The 18792-nt window shown below is 38.5% G+C and overlaps 1 protein-coding gene across 5 annotated transcripts in view; it reads left to right on the top strand.

Moving 5' to 3' along the window:
• Positions 1 to 296: 296 nt before the first annotated feature.
• The window catches only part of SENP2 (SUMO specific peptidase 2), a 31351-nt gene continuing 12855 nt past the window's right edge, over positions 297 to 18792 (top strand). For 2 of the 5 annotated variants that reach the window (XR_014263499.1, XM_082461498.1), the window contains exons 1-10: positions 297 to 597; positions 2584 to 2639; positions 6575 to 6708; positions 7343 to 7409; positions 9285 to 9375; positions 12602 to 12770; positions 14875 to 14978; positions 16672 to 16766; positions 17346 to 17397; positions 18081 to 18144. Coding sequence is in view for 3 of the 5 variants with exons in the window: in XM_082461498.1 (XP_082317624.1) it covers positions 497 to 597; positions 2584 to 2639; positions 6575 to 6708; positions 7343 to 7409; positions 9285 to 9375; positions 12602 to 12770; positions 14875 to 14978; positions 16672 to 16766; positions 17346 to 17397; positions 18081 to 18144 (933 nt within the window). In the remaining 2 variants the exon portion in view is untranslated. The remainder of the gene's footprint in view (positions 598 to 2583; positions 2640 to 6574; positions 6709 to 7342; positions 7410 to 9284; positions 9376 to 12601; positions 12771 to 14874; positions 14979 to 16671; positions 16767 to 17345; positions 17398 to 18080; positions 18145 to 18792) is intronic. The other 3 variants (XR_014263500.1, XM_082461497.1, XM_082461499.1) reach the window with 3 other exon arrangements.

Below are 18792 nucleotides of genomic sequence, written 5' to 3' on the forward strand. Positions count from 1 at the left end.
TAACCTAACCTTTATTTGGTGCACTCAAACATTTACTGATCACCTACTGTGTTTCAGGGCTGGGAGCGCTCCCTCCCGGGTGGAGAAACCTCACGTGCGGCCCGTGGGCCTTGTCCCGCGGGCAGCCTCAGGACTGGCTCCGCCGAAGAGAAAACCCCGCCCACAGCCCTTGCGATCTCGTTAGCGATTGGGCTGGGACCATCCCGCAGGCATTCTGGTTGCTAGGCTCGGGAGGTGGGGACCTAGGTTGCGCCTGCGCAGGTTGAGGGCGAAGATGCTTTCCGGTCGGGCGGGAGGAGGTGACGTCAGAAGCGGTGGCAAGCGGGGGCGTCCTGTAGCTCAGGTGACGTTGTATCTGTGGGCCCTAGGACCGCGTCACAAGTCGGCGACTGAGCTTTGGCGTTGGTGGTCGAGGCAGCGAAGGCGGCAGCGGCGGCGACAGCTCTGGGGTTTACGTCTCGGGGTGTGTCGGCCGCCGCTGCTGCTTGGGCCTGGTATGTACAAATGGCTGGTTAGGATTCTCGGCACCATTTTCCGTTTCTGTGATCGGCCGGTGCCCCCTGCCAGGGCCTTCCTGAAGAGGCGGCGCTCGAACAGGTGAGAGGAGAGGGGGCCGAGCGCCGGCCTGGCTGTTCCCCTCCCCCACCCCGGGCTCGGCCGGCATAGCGCTGATCCAGCTAGGCAGGCCCCGCTCGGCAGAAACAGGTAGCTGGGGCGGAGGCGGTTAGAGGTGCGTGTCGCGGATGCCCTGGTGACGTAGTCGCTCCTCCGCGCTGTGCAGATGCGAATCCTGATGATGGAAGGAGCTAGTGGTCGGTGACGGTTAGGATCTTTCTTGTCAGAGTTAAAGCTGGTTGCTGTCAGCAAATGGGGCTGTATCATATTTTGCTGCTCTTAGGTTGAAAACTGAAAATTGAAGGAGTACTGTCTTTGTGTGGCTCCTGTTTACAAAGCACACTCCCAAGTGTTATCTGTGCGCAATAAGTGCAGTTAAGGGAAGTGAGACTCACAGCTTGCCCAAAGCCCTTTCGGTTACACTTACTGTTCTCTTAGCACCGAGAGACAGCAGCTGTCTTGTTCTGAAACAGCTGTCAAACTGTGTGTGTGTGTGTGTGTGTGTGTGTGTGTGTGTGTGTGTGTGTGTTTTGCTGGGGAGGGAGAGTGATTCTGTGCTTTAGAATTAGCGTATGAGAAAAAAAAAAGTAGGTACTTCATTCCTTTAAAAAGATCACTAGTCTGTACTCTAAAATTCAGTTAAAATTTTTGGGAAACTAAAAGTTGTTCTCAGCATTTACCTGTTGGTTTGTCCTATTTCATAGTGTCTATCCCCTTCCCTAAGAATTAATCTAGAGAATAAAGTACCATACCAATTCTATACATAACCTCCCAACTTTTAATGATCAAGTGTTAATTTCATTTTTTAAATTAAGCCTCAAGATCATTGGAGGATGGTTTCTTGGAGCTTGAGAAAACAAGATGATTACCTAATGTATGAGTCTAAGAATTCAGATCATTGATGAATTGGCTGTGAGCTAAATTCCATCATGTGTTCCAGAGAGGGCAAGGTTTTAACGTATTCTTTCTACCTTTCTGTAGGGTTGATATAAGGATCATTTGACAACAAGTTGTAAAGTACCTAAAATGATGCTTAGGGTATATAAGGGTAGTGTTTGTATATTCTGCCCCAAGGGCCTTGTGCAGAGGCTGGTGCCTGACAGGCACTTGGTACATATTTATTGAATAAGGAAATGTTAATTTCCTCTCCCCTGTCCTTTATTTTTACTGCGAATCTCTGCTGGTCAGGGAAATAGTGGCTTGTAGGTCAAACTCCAGTTCTTTACCACATCCTTTATCTAAAACAACTCTTTTAAATGTAAGCCATTTTTCAGTCCAGATGAAGATAGTAAGTCTTGTTGGGATGTTTAAAGTTATGAACTGAATGGTATTCTCCTGGGATTTATTCTGTTCATTTTTTTCGTAAATATGATCATTCATAATCATCTTTAGAAGGATGATTATACCATGAACCTTTAACATTCTTGAGGTATAGGTCCAAAAAGTTTCCTGAATTTCCAAATTCTTTGTTATCACTGTAACATAGTTTCCACGATAAAAATGCAGTTAAATATAACACCTTTTTCTGGCTGAGAACTATCTTTTGAGGCTTCTTGTATTGTCTACTTCTATCTGAAGTAGAAAGTGACTTTCTTTGGGGAGGGTGTCATCTTTCAAAAGGAAATTATTTGTTCTTAAATCATTTCTGGAGAGAAAAGGAATAGCATAATCCTAAGCTTTTACCTATATTCATTTACTAGTTAAATGATTTCTGACCAGTTTCATGTTTGTACTTTAGCCAGACTACAGATTATTATGTAATAGGGAGTTTTGGATCTCATATAGTTGAAACCATAGTGTTATGTCCTCAAATGCTAAAGGCCTACTATAGCATAAACGTTAGTTGGATCTCATTTTATGACAAAGTGAATGGAAGGGGGTGTGTTGCATGAATAGTAAGCTTACTTATAGGAGTGCGTATGTGTGTATATGAATATATGCATATATATCTCTTTTCTTTTTTTTCAGCACTCTGCTTTCTACAGTGGACACTGATGAAATACCAGCCAAAAGACCGAGATTAGGTATTAAATATTAATTTTAAAAGTTAGTTTTTTATATAAGAAAAGTTTATGTATGGACAAAATTCAAAAGATTAAAAGTACATACAGTGAAAAGTAAGTCTCTTTCCTGTCCCTCTTCTACTCAGTTATCTTCTCTAGAGGTAACCAGTGTTAGCAGAGACGTAAGTATCTTTCCAGATAAATAAGCCTGTATGTTGAAAGTGCATTTCAAAATTCCAAATCTTCCTATACAGAAAAGGTGCTTTTTAAATTTGGGGAGAAAACACTGTAAAAACTACTTCAAACTGAGTCATCTAGTTCAGATAGCTGAGTGAACCAGTGTAATCTGTTACCTCAAATTGTTTACTTCCCTATATCTGAAGGGCTAGACATTGCTTGGTAGAAGAGAATAAAACTAGATTAGAGTAAAGAGAAAAGGCACAGTGGAATACTATAGTAATACTTTCCTCTTTCTCAAAAATGCACGTGAATTTGAATCTACCTCCGGATGAGGTAAAGAGTGGACATGTCTGTGTTAAGATTTCATTTAAATCCAATGAGTGCTTATGGAGCCTGTCTTACTGTTAAGCAATGTGTTAGGTTCCACAGGAAGTACAAAAATAAGTATGACAGGGTCTCTTTTTAAGGGCCTTAAAATTGTAGGGGGTGTATGATTATATAGTGGGGGTTTTTAAGACAAGTACATAAATAATACTAATGTCTATGAGGATATGATAAGTGATATAAGAAAGGTAGTAACAAAATACTGTCCAATTTTCTGCTGGTTAAGAGTCTCAGTAAATATTTGATGAAGGATCTAATATGTGAAATGAGTCTTGCTTGAAGCATAGATAGGGTATCAACAGAGAGCAATAGGAAGGAAAAACATTCTAGGCAGAGGGAACAGTATGGGAAATTATGTAATTCAGGAAATAGCAAATAGAACTTAGAGAAAAAGTTGACCAAAGAGAGAGTTCAAAATACAGAGGGACTTTGAATGCCAGGAATTTATACTAAATTCATTAGGACAGTATTTCCCAAAGCACAGGATAGATACCAATTCAAGAAATGATTTTAGAAGATACAACATTCATAGCATTAAGTATCATCTGAATTATGTTATAAACTAAAAATGTTGTATCCTTTTCAGTTATTTTTAATTTATGATTATTTTAAGCAGAAAACATGTTGATTTAATGCTAGCATGTATTTAAAACTTGTCTAATACATGCTAATCTTCCCTTTTTTAACAGGCCCAGCTAGAACTTAATATTGTTGTTTTCATTTCCTCATAAGGCAAATGAGGTTGCTTTACATCAACAGTAGTAATATAAAGTTACCTTTCACAAATACATTTGTTTAGCAAAAAAAAGTGAGTCAATTTTATAGAAAAATATAAATAAACAGCTGTATGTGGTTAAAAACAAAAAACAAAAATCTTTGATGGTGGTATTAGAGAAGGTTCCTGAAATAATTCTGGTATGTTAAGGTTCTCACCGTCCATGATTTCCACGAAATATATATTAAGATTTTCTGACTAGAAACTATAGAAGGGAGCCTAAGCCAAGGGGGAAGCAGTGGGTAGCAGAGATAATACTTCCTGGTAGAGTTTGTAAAGGTCTCTAGCAGTGCTGGCCAGTAGAACTCTCTGAGATGATGGCTATTGAGTACCTGAAGTGGGGCTATGCAACTGAGGAACTGAATTTAATTTTAATTAAATTTAAACTTGGGTAACTACCTGTTGATACTGGCTACTATATTGGACCGTATGAGTCTGTTGGCTGCTTTGGAGAGAAAAAAAGGAAGAGTGAAAAGAAGAAGCAGCTTAGAATTGCAGACTCATGATCTTACAGATGAAAGGTATCTGAAGCAATCTACTTAGTCTAGTCTCAGCAAAATAAGATGGTCTTATCTTCATTTTACAGATGAAGTGGGCCTTCCTGCCTGCTTTTTTTTTTTTTTTTTTTAATTAATTAATTTATTTATTTATTTATGTCTGTGTTGGGTCTTCGTTTCTGTGCGAGGGCTTTCTCTAGTTGTGGCAAGCGGGGGCCACTCTTCATCGCGGTGCGCGGGCCTCTCACTATCGCGGCCTCTCTTGTTGCGGAGCACAGGCTCCAGACGCGCAGGCTCAGTAGTTGTGGCTCACGGGCCTAGTTGCTCTGCGGCATGTGGGATCTTCCCAGACCAGGGCTCGAACCCGTGTCCCCTGCACTAGCAGGCAGACTCCCAACCACTGCGCCACCAGGGAAGCCCTGCTTTTTTTTTTTTAATCAATGAGATCTTTTGACATAATTTTGGGGCATACTCAGATTTTGACAAAACTTATGGGAAAATAAATATCACAGTACTGTTTGTGCGCACTTATGTTATTACACATTTATGTTATTACGAGTACTTCCTGCCGTTTGGAGTCTGGATGACAGTCTGGATGATAAGCACCAATCCCTAAAGTTCTTTTTCTCCCACTTACAGCACAGTAGAATGTAAGTGATATCCCTCAACGTTATTAGAGGGATAACCTGGAATTCTCTCCAGTTCCTAAAATGAGAAATAAGGCATTTGCAAATTTTGGTGCTTCTAACTATTCTATAGTGACAGATTACTTCAAATTGGATTCTGCTTTACCCATCTAGCACATCTTTCTTGTTGTTTAAGTTATTCCCCTGTCTTCCTGGAAAGTATTTTATATCTTATATGTTCTGGAGTGCTTGATGTTTAAAAGCCACCATTTCACTTTCAGGGTATTTTTCTCTAAAGCAGAATATCGTTAAGATGATGACCCCTTGGGCTTCCCTGGTGGCGCAGTGGTTGAGAGTCTGCCTGCCAATGCAGGGGACACGGGTTCGAGCCCTGGTCTGGGAAGATCCCACATGCCGCGGAGCAACTAGGCCCGTGAGCCACAACTACTGAGTCTGCGCGTCTGGAGCCTGTGCTCCGCAACAAGAGAGGCCACGATAGTGAGAGGCCCGCGCACCGCGATGAAGAGTGGCCCCCGCTCGCCGCAACTAGAGAAAGCCCTCGCCCAGAAATGAAGACCCAACACAGCCAAAAATAAAATAAATAAATAAGTAAATTTAAGAATAAAGATGTTAATCTGAGATCACAAAACGATCTTTTAAAAAAAAAAACATGATGACCCCTTTATCTCAAAGTAGTGCTTTAGAAAACCTTAATTAGGAAATAGAAAGGAAATTGTAGAAAACAAATCAGCAGTGTAGGAAGTGAGAAGGGGGTAGTGTGATAAAAGGAGGAAGTGGGGAAAGCATTGAAATCTACCCCTCACCCTTATTTATTTACTTACTTATTTTGTAATCTTTATTTTTGGTGGCAGGGAGGGGTGAGTCTGAGATCTTCCAACACATCTTCTCCAGTAGAGGCATAGCTTTGTTTCATCCTAGACGTTTAGGAGCCACATATCTTATACTTCACTAATTTCCATCCTGGATATAGCCAAGGTAGTAAGTAGTTGTTTAGGACAACTATATTGTTAACCTGCCTGAGAAGTAAGGACAAACCAGTGAGTAAATGGTAATGCTTCCTAGAATTCTGCCATACCTAGTAACTATATGCTCCAGGTTGTCTAAGTTATGCCCTTATGTCTCTGGAAAAGATTTATTTTACAGTATATATTCTGGGGAACTCATTGCTTAAAAGCTGTCATTTCAGGACTTTTTTTTGTGAATCAGTATGTGATTTGCTAAAATGATGGTTTCATGCTTTTGTAACCTCCTAGATATTTTACTAAAAAAACCCCAAAATGCTAATGCTGGAATTGCAGTTATTCAGATACGAGAAAAATTATTTTTACAGGTACCTTTTTCTCTCAATGGTTGAAGATAGGACTTCTAATAAAAATTGAGAGAGGCCTTTTCTAAGATATAATCTTTTTTTTTTTCTTGCTAAAAGTTTAAGTACTCTATATATGTATATGTAATCTATATTACACTTTCTAGGTTGCTTTATTCACCAAGTGAAAAACAGTCTCTACAATGCTGCCAGCTTATTTGGATTCCCATTCCAGCTGACCACAAAGCCCATGGTGACTTCTGCTTGTAATGGAACACGGAATGTGGTCCCTTCAGGAGAGGTCAGTGGGGAAAGGCTTCACTGGGGCTACTGGTCTTTGTACTTAATCATTAAAGTTAAATTTTAGAAATATTCTCTTTTTAGGAATTAATATGTAGGATGACTTCTTTCTGAAATGTTCATGTCTTAATTAGCCTTGATACAGAGACCAAAAAATGAAAGATTAAGGAATTGCACATTTAAAAAATATTTATAAGGAGCCTAATTACTAATACAGTTGACCTCTGAACAATGCTTGGGTTATGGGCCCCAACTCTCCACACAGTCAAAAACTCACATAGTTGGCCTTCCAGATCCTTGGTTCTGCCGTATCTGAGGTTCTGCATCAGTGGATTCCCAATCAGTAATCATGTAATACACTAGTATTTACTATTGAAAAAAATCCACATTTAATTGGATCCACGGAGTTCAGACCCTTGTTCAAGAGTCAACTCTACATCTGGTTTTCTTGTTTAAATATGTGTGAAGAATCTGGAATTGTTACTTTTTACATCATTTTGTGAGTCTTGGTCTTACTGATGAAGTTTCTTCTGTGAGGTAACTAAATCATCACCAATAGAGTGATTTTTTTTTTCATATTAAGACTTATTTAAATTCTAAGAGTTAATACAGAGATGATTCTTTTTGATTTTAAGGTATTTTCGAACTCTTCATCTTCTGAACTGACAGATTCCGGATCCTGGAACAACATGCTGAAACTGGGTGAGGTGGTCAAAAACATTTCTGCTTCCCCTACCTCCTTCTGCCTCTGTTCTCTGAGTTTTGGGAATGTGAAAGGAAAACACTGATTTGGCTTCAGATGAGAACACAGATATATTCTCCCTACCATTCTAAAAAGCAAATAGCTTTCCTTTAGTATTGTCTTTGAATTTACTGTTATGTTTCCTATTTGCTTTATCAGCGTCTTTAATGTGACTTAGATCAGGGCTTATTTATTAAAAAGAAAAAAAAAAGTGTTACCTGAGAGCTTACTCTGTCAGACACTGTGCTAAGTTATCAGGAATAACAAAATAATAAAACCTTTAGTAGCAAAATAACAAAACAAAATAATAGAATAATAAAACCTTTAATAACAAAATAGCAAAACAAATAACAACATAATAAAATAACAAAATAATAAAACCCTGCCTTTGAGGGACATCATCTGATGGGGGAGCAACCTTAGGTTTCCAGTTCTCATGGTTTTGTGGATTAGGAACCTCCATATCATCCTTAGATCCCGAAATTGAATTGTAATTATTATATATACTATATAAAATGCTCTGGTGGGGAAAAATAGAAAGAAGCCAGAGTCCTGAAAATGATTGTGATCTCTGCCACACAGATAGGCTTGTAAAGTTTGAGAGGAAGGGGGAAAAAGAGCTTTTAGAGAAGTTGTGGGTTCAGAAAATTGACATATAGAGAGGATGGTAGATTTATCTTGTGCCTGAAGTACCAGCACTATATTTCTGTGGGTTTGTGTAGCCTAGTCAGAGAAGCATGGGTATTCCTAGGGCAGATTTCTTATATAAAGAAATACACAATCTCAAATCAGAAATGCTTGGAGATATGTTTGGGAATTCCACATTTTTCAGTTGTTTATTGAATATTATTTTAAAAACCCCAACAGGATTGAACATTGATTCAAGTCAGGTTTTACAAACAAATGAGTGCAGGTCAGTTCACGTTTTGCTGCTACTGACTTAAGAAAAAACTTTGAGCTTTAGCCCTCTTTGCATTTTGGAGTCCTCAGGGACTCCAAACCCCTATAGTAGCTCCAGCAGATAACGTGGCTGATGAAAATTTTGTTACCCTTTTTTGAGGTATAGTAACCGTCTCACAGGTATTAGAAGCTTCCAGGGAAATGTAGTAACAAAGCAGATTTTCATTTAAAAATACTTCTGTTTTCTTGAGAAGAAGAAACAATTTGAAAAATTTACTCAATTTGATTAGATTACAGAGTTTATAATCATTGAGTTCTTCATGCCTTTTGTTGGCCCCAGCAAGCAAAACTAGTAAAGCTTTCCTATGAATTGTTACTACCTACCTGAGAGCAAAGACAGACTAAGCACTATTGCTTTTCCTTTAACTTTTACAAAATGTGTGCTAGAAAGTAATAGAATTTGAAAAAATAAGATATTTAGTTCTACAGTATAGACTGCTCACAGATTTTCTTTTCTTTTTTTTTTAATTAATTAATTTATTTTTGGCTGTGTTGGGTCTTTGTTGCTGCAAGCAGGCTTTCTCTAGTTGCGGCGAGTGGGGGCTATTCTTTGTTGTGCTGTGCGGGCTTCTCATTTCGGTGGCTGCTCTTGTTGCAGAGCATGGGCTCTAGGTGCGTGGGCTTCAGTAGTTGTGGCTCACGGGCTCTAGAGCGTAGGCTCTGTAGTTGTGGCACACGGGCTTAGCTGCTCCACAGCATGTGGGATCTTCCCGGACCAGGGCCCCAACCTGTGTCCCCTGCATTGGCAGGCGGATTCTTAACCACTGTGCCACCAGGGAAGTCCAGATTTTCTTTTCTAATGCAGACTGTTCACAGGTATTTTTGTGTGTGTGTTTTGTTTTTCTTTTACAATTACAAATGGTTTTTAAAAATAGGTAATAAATCTCCTAATGGAATAAGTGACTATCCAAAGATCAGAGTGACAGTAACTCGAGATCAGCCACGCAGAGTCCTGCCTTCCTTTGGGTAAGTGTTAAATTCTGCCTTTCTGTAAATGGAAACTTAGTAATTTTTAGGTGGTCACTCTTGCTAGGCATTCTCACTTCTATTATGTAATCTTGTTAAGTAAGTACTCTGAGGTTAGTAACTTGCCAAATATCATACAGCTGGTGAGAGACATACTCAAGTGTGTGTTACTTTTTCTACCATATCATATGCCTATATAATGTGATTTTGAAAACCTTTAATTTTTAAAATTATTTTTAATTTTTATTTTTTGGCCTCACCATGTTGCTTGTTGGATCTTAGTTCCCCAACCAGGGGTTGAACCCAGGCCCTCGACAGTGAAAGCACTGGACTGCCAGGGAATGCCCTTTAAAACCTTTTAAAAAAGAATTGTCACTCACTTCTAAACTTTTTTTTGAAGTATAATATGCATTCAGAACAGTGCAGAAATCATGTATACAATGAATTGTTATTATTTTATTAGTAATTTTCTTCTCTCTGTGTTCTCACTTTCTAGAACTTCTGTTGCTTGGATATCGGACCTTATGGATTGATCTAATTTAATTTTCATATATAATTCTCTTTTGTTTTTGTCCTTACCCTTTTTTTAAAAAAATCTTCTACCACCGAGATAACATATATGTATACTTTTTTTTTTTTTTTGGCTTCATAGTTTTTAAGTTGTAAGCATCCTCCCACTCCCTATTCCCCATGGCTTTTTCTTTCTCCAACCATCGAATTCTTATTATAGAGGTGCAATATCTTTTCTTATCTCTTTAAAGCTGTTAATTATTTTAAAATTTCTTCTCCTCCTTGCTTTGTCTGCTTCCTTTGAGTTACTTCTCCCCCTTTGGTTTATTTTGGTTTTATCTTTCTTACGAGTTCTTATTCAAATACCTGGTAATCCTTGGCTATCCACTCATGTTTGAAAATGAGACACTAACTATAAAAAGTAAGGTTCCCTGGAGGTGGATAAATGGCTGATTGTAGGATTAGGAGAGATAAAGTAAAAAATGATTGTGGAACATCCTGTGCCAGCAATTAAAGGAGCCCTAAAAACCTGGGGACATTATCAACATGACAGAGGAGGAAACTTGAAGGGGCTTTCACTGGCCAGCTGGGGACAATTTAAGCATCAAATGAATAAAGGCAAGAATACACATGTTAATAAATACATAGTGTGGGAGGAAAAGGTCTTTATAGTAGAATGCCAACTAGTAAGTGTAGAAAGAATGATGGAATTAGAAAATCACCATCTTTTAACTATCACAGTAATAACATATATACAGGAATTGTCAGTTGAGCTAAAACTAGTAAGTAAAAGTTTTATGAAGTATGGAATATTTATATAAACTCAGAATTTTTCCCCACAAATTACTTACTAATTATAAAGGGAAAAATAGTAACTTCAGAGTGAAGAAACCTGCCTGATATCACCTTAACCAAAGGATCAAAGTTTAAATCACCCACAGTGGGCAAACTCACATCCTGGCCTCCAGATACATTGCACTGAGCAGGACATCATCACCTAATGCAGTATTCCTGAAAAGATCAATAATCTGAATACAATTATGAGAAAACTGGTTAAGCTGAAACTAAGGTTAATTCTACAAAACATCAGGCTTATACTCTTCATTTTACTCTTCATTCATACTCCTCCTCTTTAACCTGTGATTATTTAGAAGGGTAGAATTATATTGTTTAATTTCCAGATACTTGGGGCTTTCCAGATATCTTTCTGTTACTGATTTCTAGTTTAATTTCATTATGGTCAGAGAATATACTTAGTACGATTTCATTCCTTTTAAATTTGTTAACATTTGTTTATGTCCTAGAATATATTCAGTCTGGATGTTCCATGTTCACTGAAAAGAATGTGTCTTCTGCTATTGTTGGGTGGAGTGTTCTGTTAATGTCAGTTATTGTTTGCTGATAATGTTTTACAGGTCTTACTGATTTTCTGTCTACTTTTTTATTGATTGATGAGTATCGAGTGTTGATGTTTCCTACTGTAATTGTGGACTTGACTATTTCTCTCATCCAGTTATGTCAGTTTCTGCTTCATGTACAGTATTTTGAAACTCTGTAGGTGAATACATTTGACCTAGATTCACCAGTTGTTACTATTTTTCCAGTTTGCTTTATCATTCTCTGTTATATGTACATAATATTTTTTTCTGAATCATTTGAGAGTAAGTCTTAGACTCATGCCCCTTTAATCATAAGTACTTGAGTGTGTTTATTTCTCAGAATGAGGACGTTCACTTATATAATCACAGATTACCAAAATCAGAAAATTTAACATTGATATAGTACTATTATATAATCTTATTTAAATTTCTCTATTATAGAGATTATTTTTTTCTGGCCCACAGTTCAGGGCAGGATCATGTATTACATTTAATTTTCATGTCTCTTTGATCTCCTTTAATCTGGAACAACGCCTCAGCCTCTCTTTGTCTGTAATAGCATGAATATTTTTAAAGAGTACAAAGCATTGCTTTTGTAGAATCCCTTAATTTTATCTGATGTTTACTCATGATTTATTTTAGATTATGCAAATTTTTTGGTAAAAATACTGCATATGTGATGTGTCCTTTCTTAAACCTCACATCAAGAGAGGTAAGATGTCAGTTTGTTCCATTATCGGTAATGGCAAGAGAGGCAGGCTCTATCAACCAGCAACAATGACTAGGTGAGGGCTTCATGGCTTCCCATTCTTTAGCATTTATTAATTTAGTATTCATTAATTTAGTATTCAGCAGATACTGATTGAGTGCCTTTTGGCTTAGATCATGCACCAGGATACGGTGGTGGAAGGATGAAATCTCTGTCTTCATGGACTTTAAAGTTTAGTGTGGGATGCAGTCCCACAGTGACACCAATAATTAATCAGTCACACCAATAATTAATTTCAGTGGTGCCAAATGACTAAAGGAAAAGTGTAGTACCAGAGGAGGGTATGTTGTGTAATAGCGAGCTAAGCCAGAGTTGGAGTTGGAAAATTGGGCATGAGGAAAAAGGCAAAGGCTTTCATGTGGAAGCCCTGGTGACTGGGAATAGACATTCTATAGCAGAATTCTGGGGTGCCCTCTGCTCTAGAGATCTAATTTTTGTGAATGGTGGTTGTCTGATTTGCCAGGAGCAAGCTTAACCTGAGACAGCTTAATCACAGGATTGTCTGGAGCTTAAATTCCAGCAATTTAAGCCGTTTGGGAATAACTTTTTCTTTTTTTTTTCCTCTCAGTTTTACTTTGAGTTCAGAAGCCTGTAATAGAAGACCAGGTGGCCGTCGCCATAGCAAAGGCAATCTGGAGAGTTCCTTAACGTGGAAGCCTCAGGAACAAGTTGTAACAGAGATGATTTCTGAAGAGGGTGGCAAGGGTCTGAGGCGTCCCCATTGTACTGTGGAGGAGGTAAGCCCTTTTAGCCTGATCTGTTTTAAAAGCAATTTTAGGAATTTGGGTGGGGGGGCAGATAAATAGTATATGTTCTGTGGTACAAAATTCAAAAGGTATAAATGGGTGTACAGGGACTGTAAATTTCCCAGTCTCCCTTCTATATCTGGCCCCTGTTTGACTCCAATGCTTATATGTATTCTTCTGTATATATGTAGTCAATTTTCAGGTAAAAGAAAGAAAAAGGAATCATATTAGGAAAAGGTACGATTATAGATTCTTTCTTTTTGGGTGCCTGAATTATTCTAACTTGTTTCTTGTATAAGCTATAATAACTGTGACTAAGTAAGGGAAGTAAATGGTGTACATGTCTGCTTTTTCCTTCCATTTTTAGGGCACCTAGCATGATGTCTTCATCAACAATCTTCCCTTCCCTCTTGAAGTCTTCACTTATTCCAGGAGAATTTAGAACTATTCCTGTCTCTGGCATTTGCCCCAGACCATCACCTATTGCAATTTGCTAGATGGTTTTCTGAGCCACTTAGCTTAGTTCATCAAAGAAATGTTTATTTGGGTCCCAGGTGCTGTGCCAGTTTCCAGCAATTCAGAATTGAATAAAATATGGTCCCTGTTTTCTAGGAGCTTATACATTAATTGTTGTAATCAGCAAGCAAGTAGGCAGAGAAAGGAATGGACTGCAGCCCTGGAGGGGATTTTAAGGAGAGGTGTCAAAGTAGGCTTCAGTACCTCCTAGATGAGAAATAAGGGATGGGACTGAGCAGATATGTATGGGGTATACACAGGCCATATTCTAGAAATATTAGAAGGTAGTATTAGCAAGGACATACTTACTGGTTAAGTGTGATATAAGGTTAGATGGAAGAGCCTGAGTCCCAGATTTCAATCTTGGATAAATATGTGCCACTGACCAGGATACCCTACGTGTTTAGGGGAAGGTGATGACTTCAGTTATGGACATTGTTTAAAGTGCCTGTGAAACACGCAAGAAGACCTGTCCTGTAGACTTTTGGATATATGGGAGTTTTGAGAAGAAGGCAGGGTTAGGGACACATTTCTGAATCTTCTGCATATTGGTGTTAGATAAATCAAGGGAGCTGAAGAGATTATTTAGGGAGAGTATGTAGTGTGAGAAGAGATAATGGGCAGAACCATCGACATTTACAGGCAGTCAGAAGAAATAATATTCAGTGGAGACTGAGAAGATAAGAAATTAGGGGCTTCCCTGGTGGTCCAGTAGCAAAGAATCCGCCTTCCAATGCAGGGGATGCAGGTTTGATCCCTGGTTGGGAACTAAGAACCCACATCCTGCGGGGCAACTAAGCCCACGCACCACAACTACTAGAGCTTGTGCACCTCAATGGGAGCGCCTGTGTGCTGCAAGCTACAGAGCCCACGCGCCCTGGAGCCTGCACGCCACAGCTAGAGAGAAGCCTGCGCGCCACAACAAAAGATCCCACGTGCCTCATCGAAGATCCTGCGTGCCACAACTAAGACCCGACGCAGACCCAAAAAAATAAAGAAAATAAATAAATATTAAAAAAAAAAAGAAATCAGGAGAGTGTATTGTCCAGCAAGGCAAGGTGAGGTTAGCAGGGTGAGATGCTGGAGAGAGGTCAAGTGACAGAAGAGCTGAAAATGTGTCCATTGGATTTGGCCATAGAGGGTCATTAGTGACTTTGGTGAGACCAGTTCTGTTTTGGAAGCTGAATGTTCTGAATATGCAAGTGGATTATTTCTGCTGAGTTTTTTGTGGTTAACCCAGTTTCACTGTCAAAAACTCAGATGCTATCAAGGTCTAGCAGATAATGTAAATGAGTGAAATGGGCTGGAGTGAATAGGTGACCAAGGGAATAAATAGTCTTACATAGCTCTGGATTGTTGATACAGTGTTTCAAAAGAGACCAGATGTTATTGGATTTTTCTTTTTAATTTATAAAGTTGGTAATTAAAATTAAAGGAATTAAAAACACTAAAATTACAAAAACACTGTGCTGGTGAATGAAACACATCTTTGAGCTGCGTTTGACCTCTTAGTCTTTGTTTATGATTTAATTATAGGTTTGATGTGCTGGTAGTTATCTAAATGCTTTCTTTTATTTAGGGTGTTCAAAAAGAGGAAAGAGAGAAATACCGAAGGTTATTGGAGCGACTTAAAGAAGGTGGTCATGGAAACTCTGTTCCTCCTGTAACTTCAACTCATCATAGGTAAAGATGCGTTAACAAGATAAATGCTTTGCCAGACATCTTTTTCCTTTTTTTTGGAGAAGGGATTGGTGGGAAGGGCTTTGTTGAAAAAAGAGATTAATATTGAGAGAGCGAGCCCTGTAATTTGTCTGTACTGATGGATTATATTGAACAGTGGTTTTACAAAATAGAATTTTCTGTTAGCTTTAAGAGTCCTTTGTTCAAGTGAACTCTTACATAAAACTCTGATACAGAAAAGTGGAATCATTGGTTGAAGTCAGGTTCCCAGGGAGCAGAGAGTTTTTTCAACCTCCCCAACACACGTTTCTCATGACCTCTGTCTTCCTCTCTTTTTCCCCCTCTTCTCCCCAGCTCTTCCCTCCCTTCATCTCCTCCCACCCGCACCCCCCCCCCCCCCCCCCCGCCATGTACACATAGTCTCTGAGGCATCCTAGTGGATGCATCTTAGCACAGTCGGAAATCTTCCACTCTAGAGACAAGATTAAAATCATTCCAGGTCATAAGAAGTTTTCCTTACAGACAGTTTGTTAATTAACTGTGCTGAGTTGACCAAATAGATGAGAATGGCAGAAGGAACTGATGTCTGGCCTTTTATTTCCCTGTAAACAAGGGGACAAAAAATATGCGAGCTCAGGTTTGAGATCTACTTGATAATTCTGACAAGCGGTGTGAGAATACACAGAGGGGAGTCCCAGAAATTATGTAACAGTAAGTTGAAGGTGAAGAAGTCACAAGACTGTCTAGCTTGTTGAATGCAGAAATAACAAGAATTTTAACTTTGGGAATTTTAACTTTGGTTGTGAACTTTAAAAAGAAATTCAGGAACTTCCCTGGTGGCATAGTGGTTAAGAATCCGCCTGCCAATGCAGGGGACATGGGTTCAAGCCCTGATCCGGGAATGTCCCACATGCTGCGGAGCAACTAAGCCCGTGTGCCGCAACTACTGAGCCTGCACTCTAGAGCCCGTGAGCCACAACTGCTGAGCCCATGTGCCACAACTACTGAAGCCCGCGCACCTAGAGCCCATGCTCAGCAACAAGAGAAGCCACCACAATGGAAAACCCACGCACCGCATCGAAGAGTAGCCCCTGCTCACTGCACTAGAGAAAGCCCACGCCCAGCAATGAAAACCAAACACAGCCAAAAAACAAAGAAATTTATTTAAAAAGAAATTCAGTTTAGTCAATCAGAATGTTCATATTTTTTTCCATTTTGACTAGCCACTGTTGGGAGCAACAGTATGCTTCATGAACTGTTGGTTTTGTCATGTCAGCAAAATCCTCAAACTATTTTGCTTATTATGGTTTTTTTGTTGTTGTTCTTTTTCTTCTTATGTTCTTTTAATGTGTTGTTTTGGGATCCATTTCAGTATATCGTTTAAAATTTTTCATCTTTTAAGTTGGGTGTTACCATGCTGAGATTTTTCAGTCAAGGTGGTGCTGGGGATTGAGAACATCCACTTTTATAATGGAGAAACTGGAGGTTAGGTAACTTGGCTGTAATATTAGAATCAGGATCAGACTCCTTTTATCCTAGTCCCAGATGATGCTGTGTTGCGTCCTTTCTCTTGTAATTTGACATTTCTGGGTTATCAATAACTCCTGTTTGGAGAAGCTTACCAGAAAGAGATAATGAATACTTATAATAGATTTTCCTTTTGTATCTGATCTTCTTTACTTTTTGTGTTTCTAAGTTCTCAAAGAAGTCAGATGGACACATTAAAGACCAAAGGCTGGGGGCAAGAGCAAAGTCATGGAGTCAAAACAACTCAATTTGTTCCAAAACAATGTGAGTTCCCAGATTTAGCTGTATCTTAATAGTCTTAATATATTGAACTTAGTTCAAGTGCATATAAAATTGAAAAATGACATACTAGTAAAAGATGGTGTACCAAACTTTAAAACATTATCAGACCCCAGGGCATTGATGGGGGCCTACCAGTACCAGTAGTTTAGTAAAAAAGCTATTTCAAAATAAAGCCAATTTATAAAATACCTCTTGATTATTATTCCTAGCTTCTATATCATAGTGTATATTTTGTGAGCCTAAAATTAATTTCTTTGTATTCCGTATGTTAATTTCCTTGTATTTCTCCAGTTGCTGTTCACTAAATGACACTAAATGATAGCTTACCAGATGAGCAGATATTAGTCAGTTTACACTAAAGATTATATTTAAAGCAGAAAGAGATTTATGCGTTTTTAAGCAACTTAATTTGTATGGAGGCTAATGTCTTTGGAACCCATTTTAGCATTTCAATGTAAATTAATATCTTGATACTTTGGAAACCGTAAATTGAAATTCCAGCTATATGATTGATTAATAAAGGAAACACTTTTTTTTTCTTTTTTTTTATCATCCTCACAGATAGAGTTGTTGAAACAAGGGGACCTCTATGTTCAGTGAGAAGTGAAAAGAGGTACATGGTTCAGTTTATTCTAAGTTTTCTTTGACATATTATTTTCTTACTTTATAAACTATATTTATGAGTAACCATGTCTGAGGAATTGTGAACTCTCCTCAGCTCTGGTAGCTGGTCAGCATATGTGGGTACATAGGTAGCTCTTGTGTCAGATGTCCACCCTAGCTTGGGAGGGTACCCTTCTCCCCTAGGCATTAGAGGTTGGGAGGCATAGGTACTGCTTAGGCAAGAGCGTGGGTGTGGTGGGCATCTCTGGTGATCAGCATCTCTAGTATATGAACAGTGAAGGCAGTTCTGTGTGCCTTAGGATTTTGGATGCTGGTTCATTTATAGTAGAGTTTGGTAAACTATGGCCCATGGACCAAGTCTGGTCCACCTGTCTGTTTTTGTAAGTAAAGTTTTGTTGGACACAGTCATGCTCATTCATTTACATACTACTTATGGCCACTTTGAAACTACAATGAAAGTTGAGAAAATGTGACAAAAACCATAAGACCTGCAAAGCTAAGATATTTACTGTCTAATCCTTTTTAGAAAAATTTTGCTAACCTTTGGTTTAGAGGACTATATAAACTCAAGGCAATATTTGTTTACAATTATTAAATCTTCTTTCTGAAACTAGTTTAATATGTATCAGATTACAATCATCCAGTCTGTAATCTCTCACTTTTTTTCCTCAGGTGTTCAAAGGGGAAACTTTCTGATACAGAGAAGACAGTTGGAATCAGACTAGAAAATGAAGGTGTAAGTAGAAACCCCAGTTAAATTTTATGTCTTTTATTCTTTCAACCTGACTTATGTTAAAATTTTGGTGCCCATGAAAAATAAGAAAGATGATACATGTTACTTTGATTTCTAATTCCGTTGTTTTCTTTGAAGAAGCAGCAGGCATTGAGGATACACACCTTTGGCTTTCTTCTGAGTTGCCAGATTTTTATCTCTGTGCTGTAGCCACCTTTGTAAGAGAGACTAACTTGCCTCCATCCCAGCCCTTATCTCTGTTGCCTGGCTTCTTTTGGAGAATTTTTTAAAACCATACATCTTTAGGGAAAATAGTTGTTCAGGACTTTCTTTTCAGATTCAAGATTTCATATTTACTTGAAAATATTACCAATCTTCTGCATAATTGGATTTTACATTTTCTATATAAGTATCAGAATAAGAAGTGTCCCAGTGATCTCCGTAGCAATACCAACATTTTAAATAATAGTGGCAAAGTGTTTTACTAAGCACTCCATATCCAAAAGAATTATATTCCTAAATTAAATGCAAACTTGAAGTTTTAGATTATTTCATATTTTAGGTAATAGAAATAACCAAAGTTTAGGGAACTGCTTTGTGTTAAGTATCAGTCTGATCAAGATTCTCTTTTCCCATTTGATATCTTCATAA

Source organism: Balaenoptera physalus, assembly GCF_965194825.1.
Source record: "Balaenoptera physalus genome assembly, chromosome: 4".
NCBI lineage: Eukaryota > Metazoa > Chordata > Mammalia > Artiodactyla > Balaenopteridae > Balaenoptera > Balaenoptera physalus.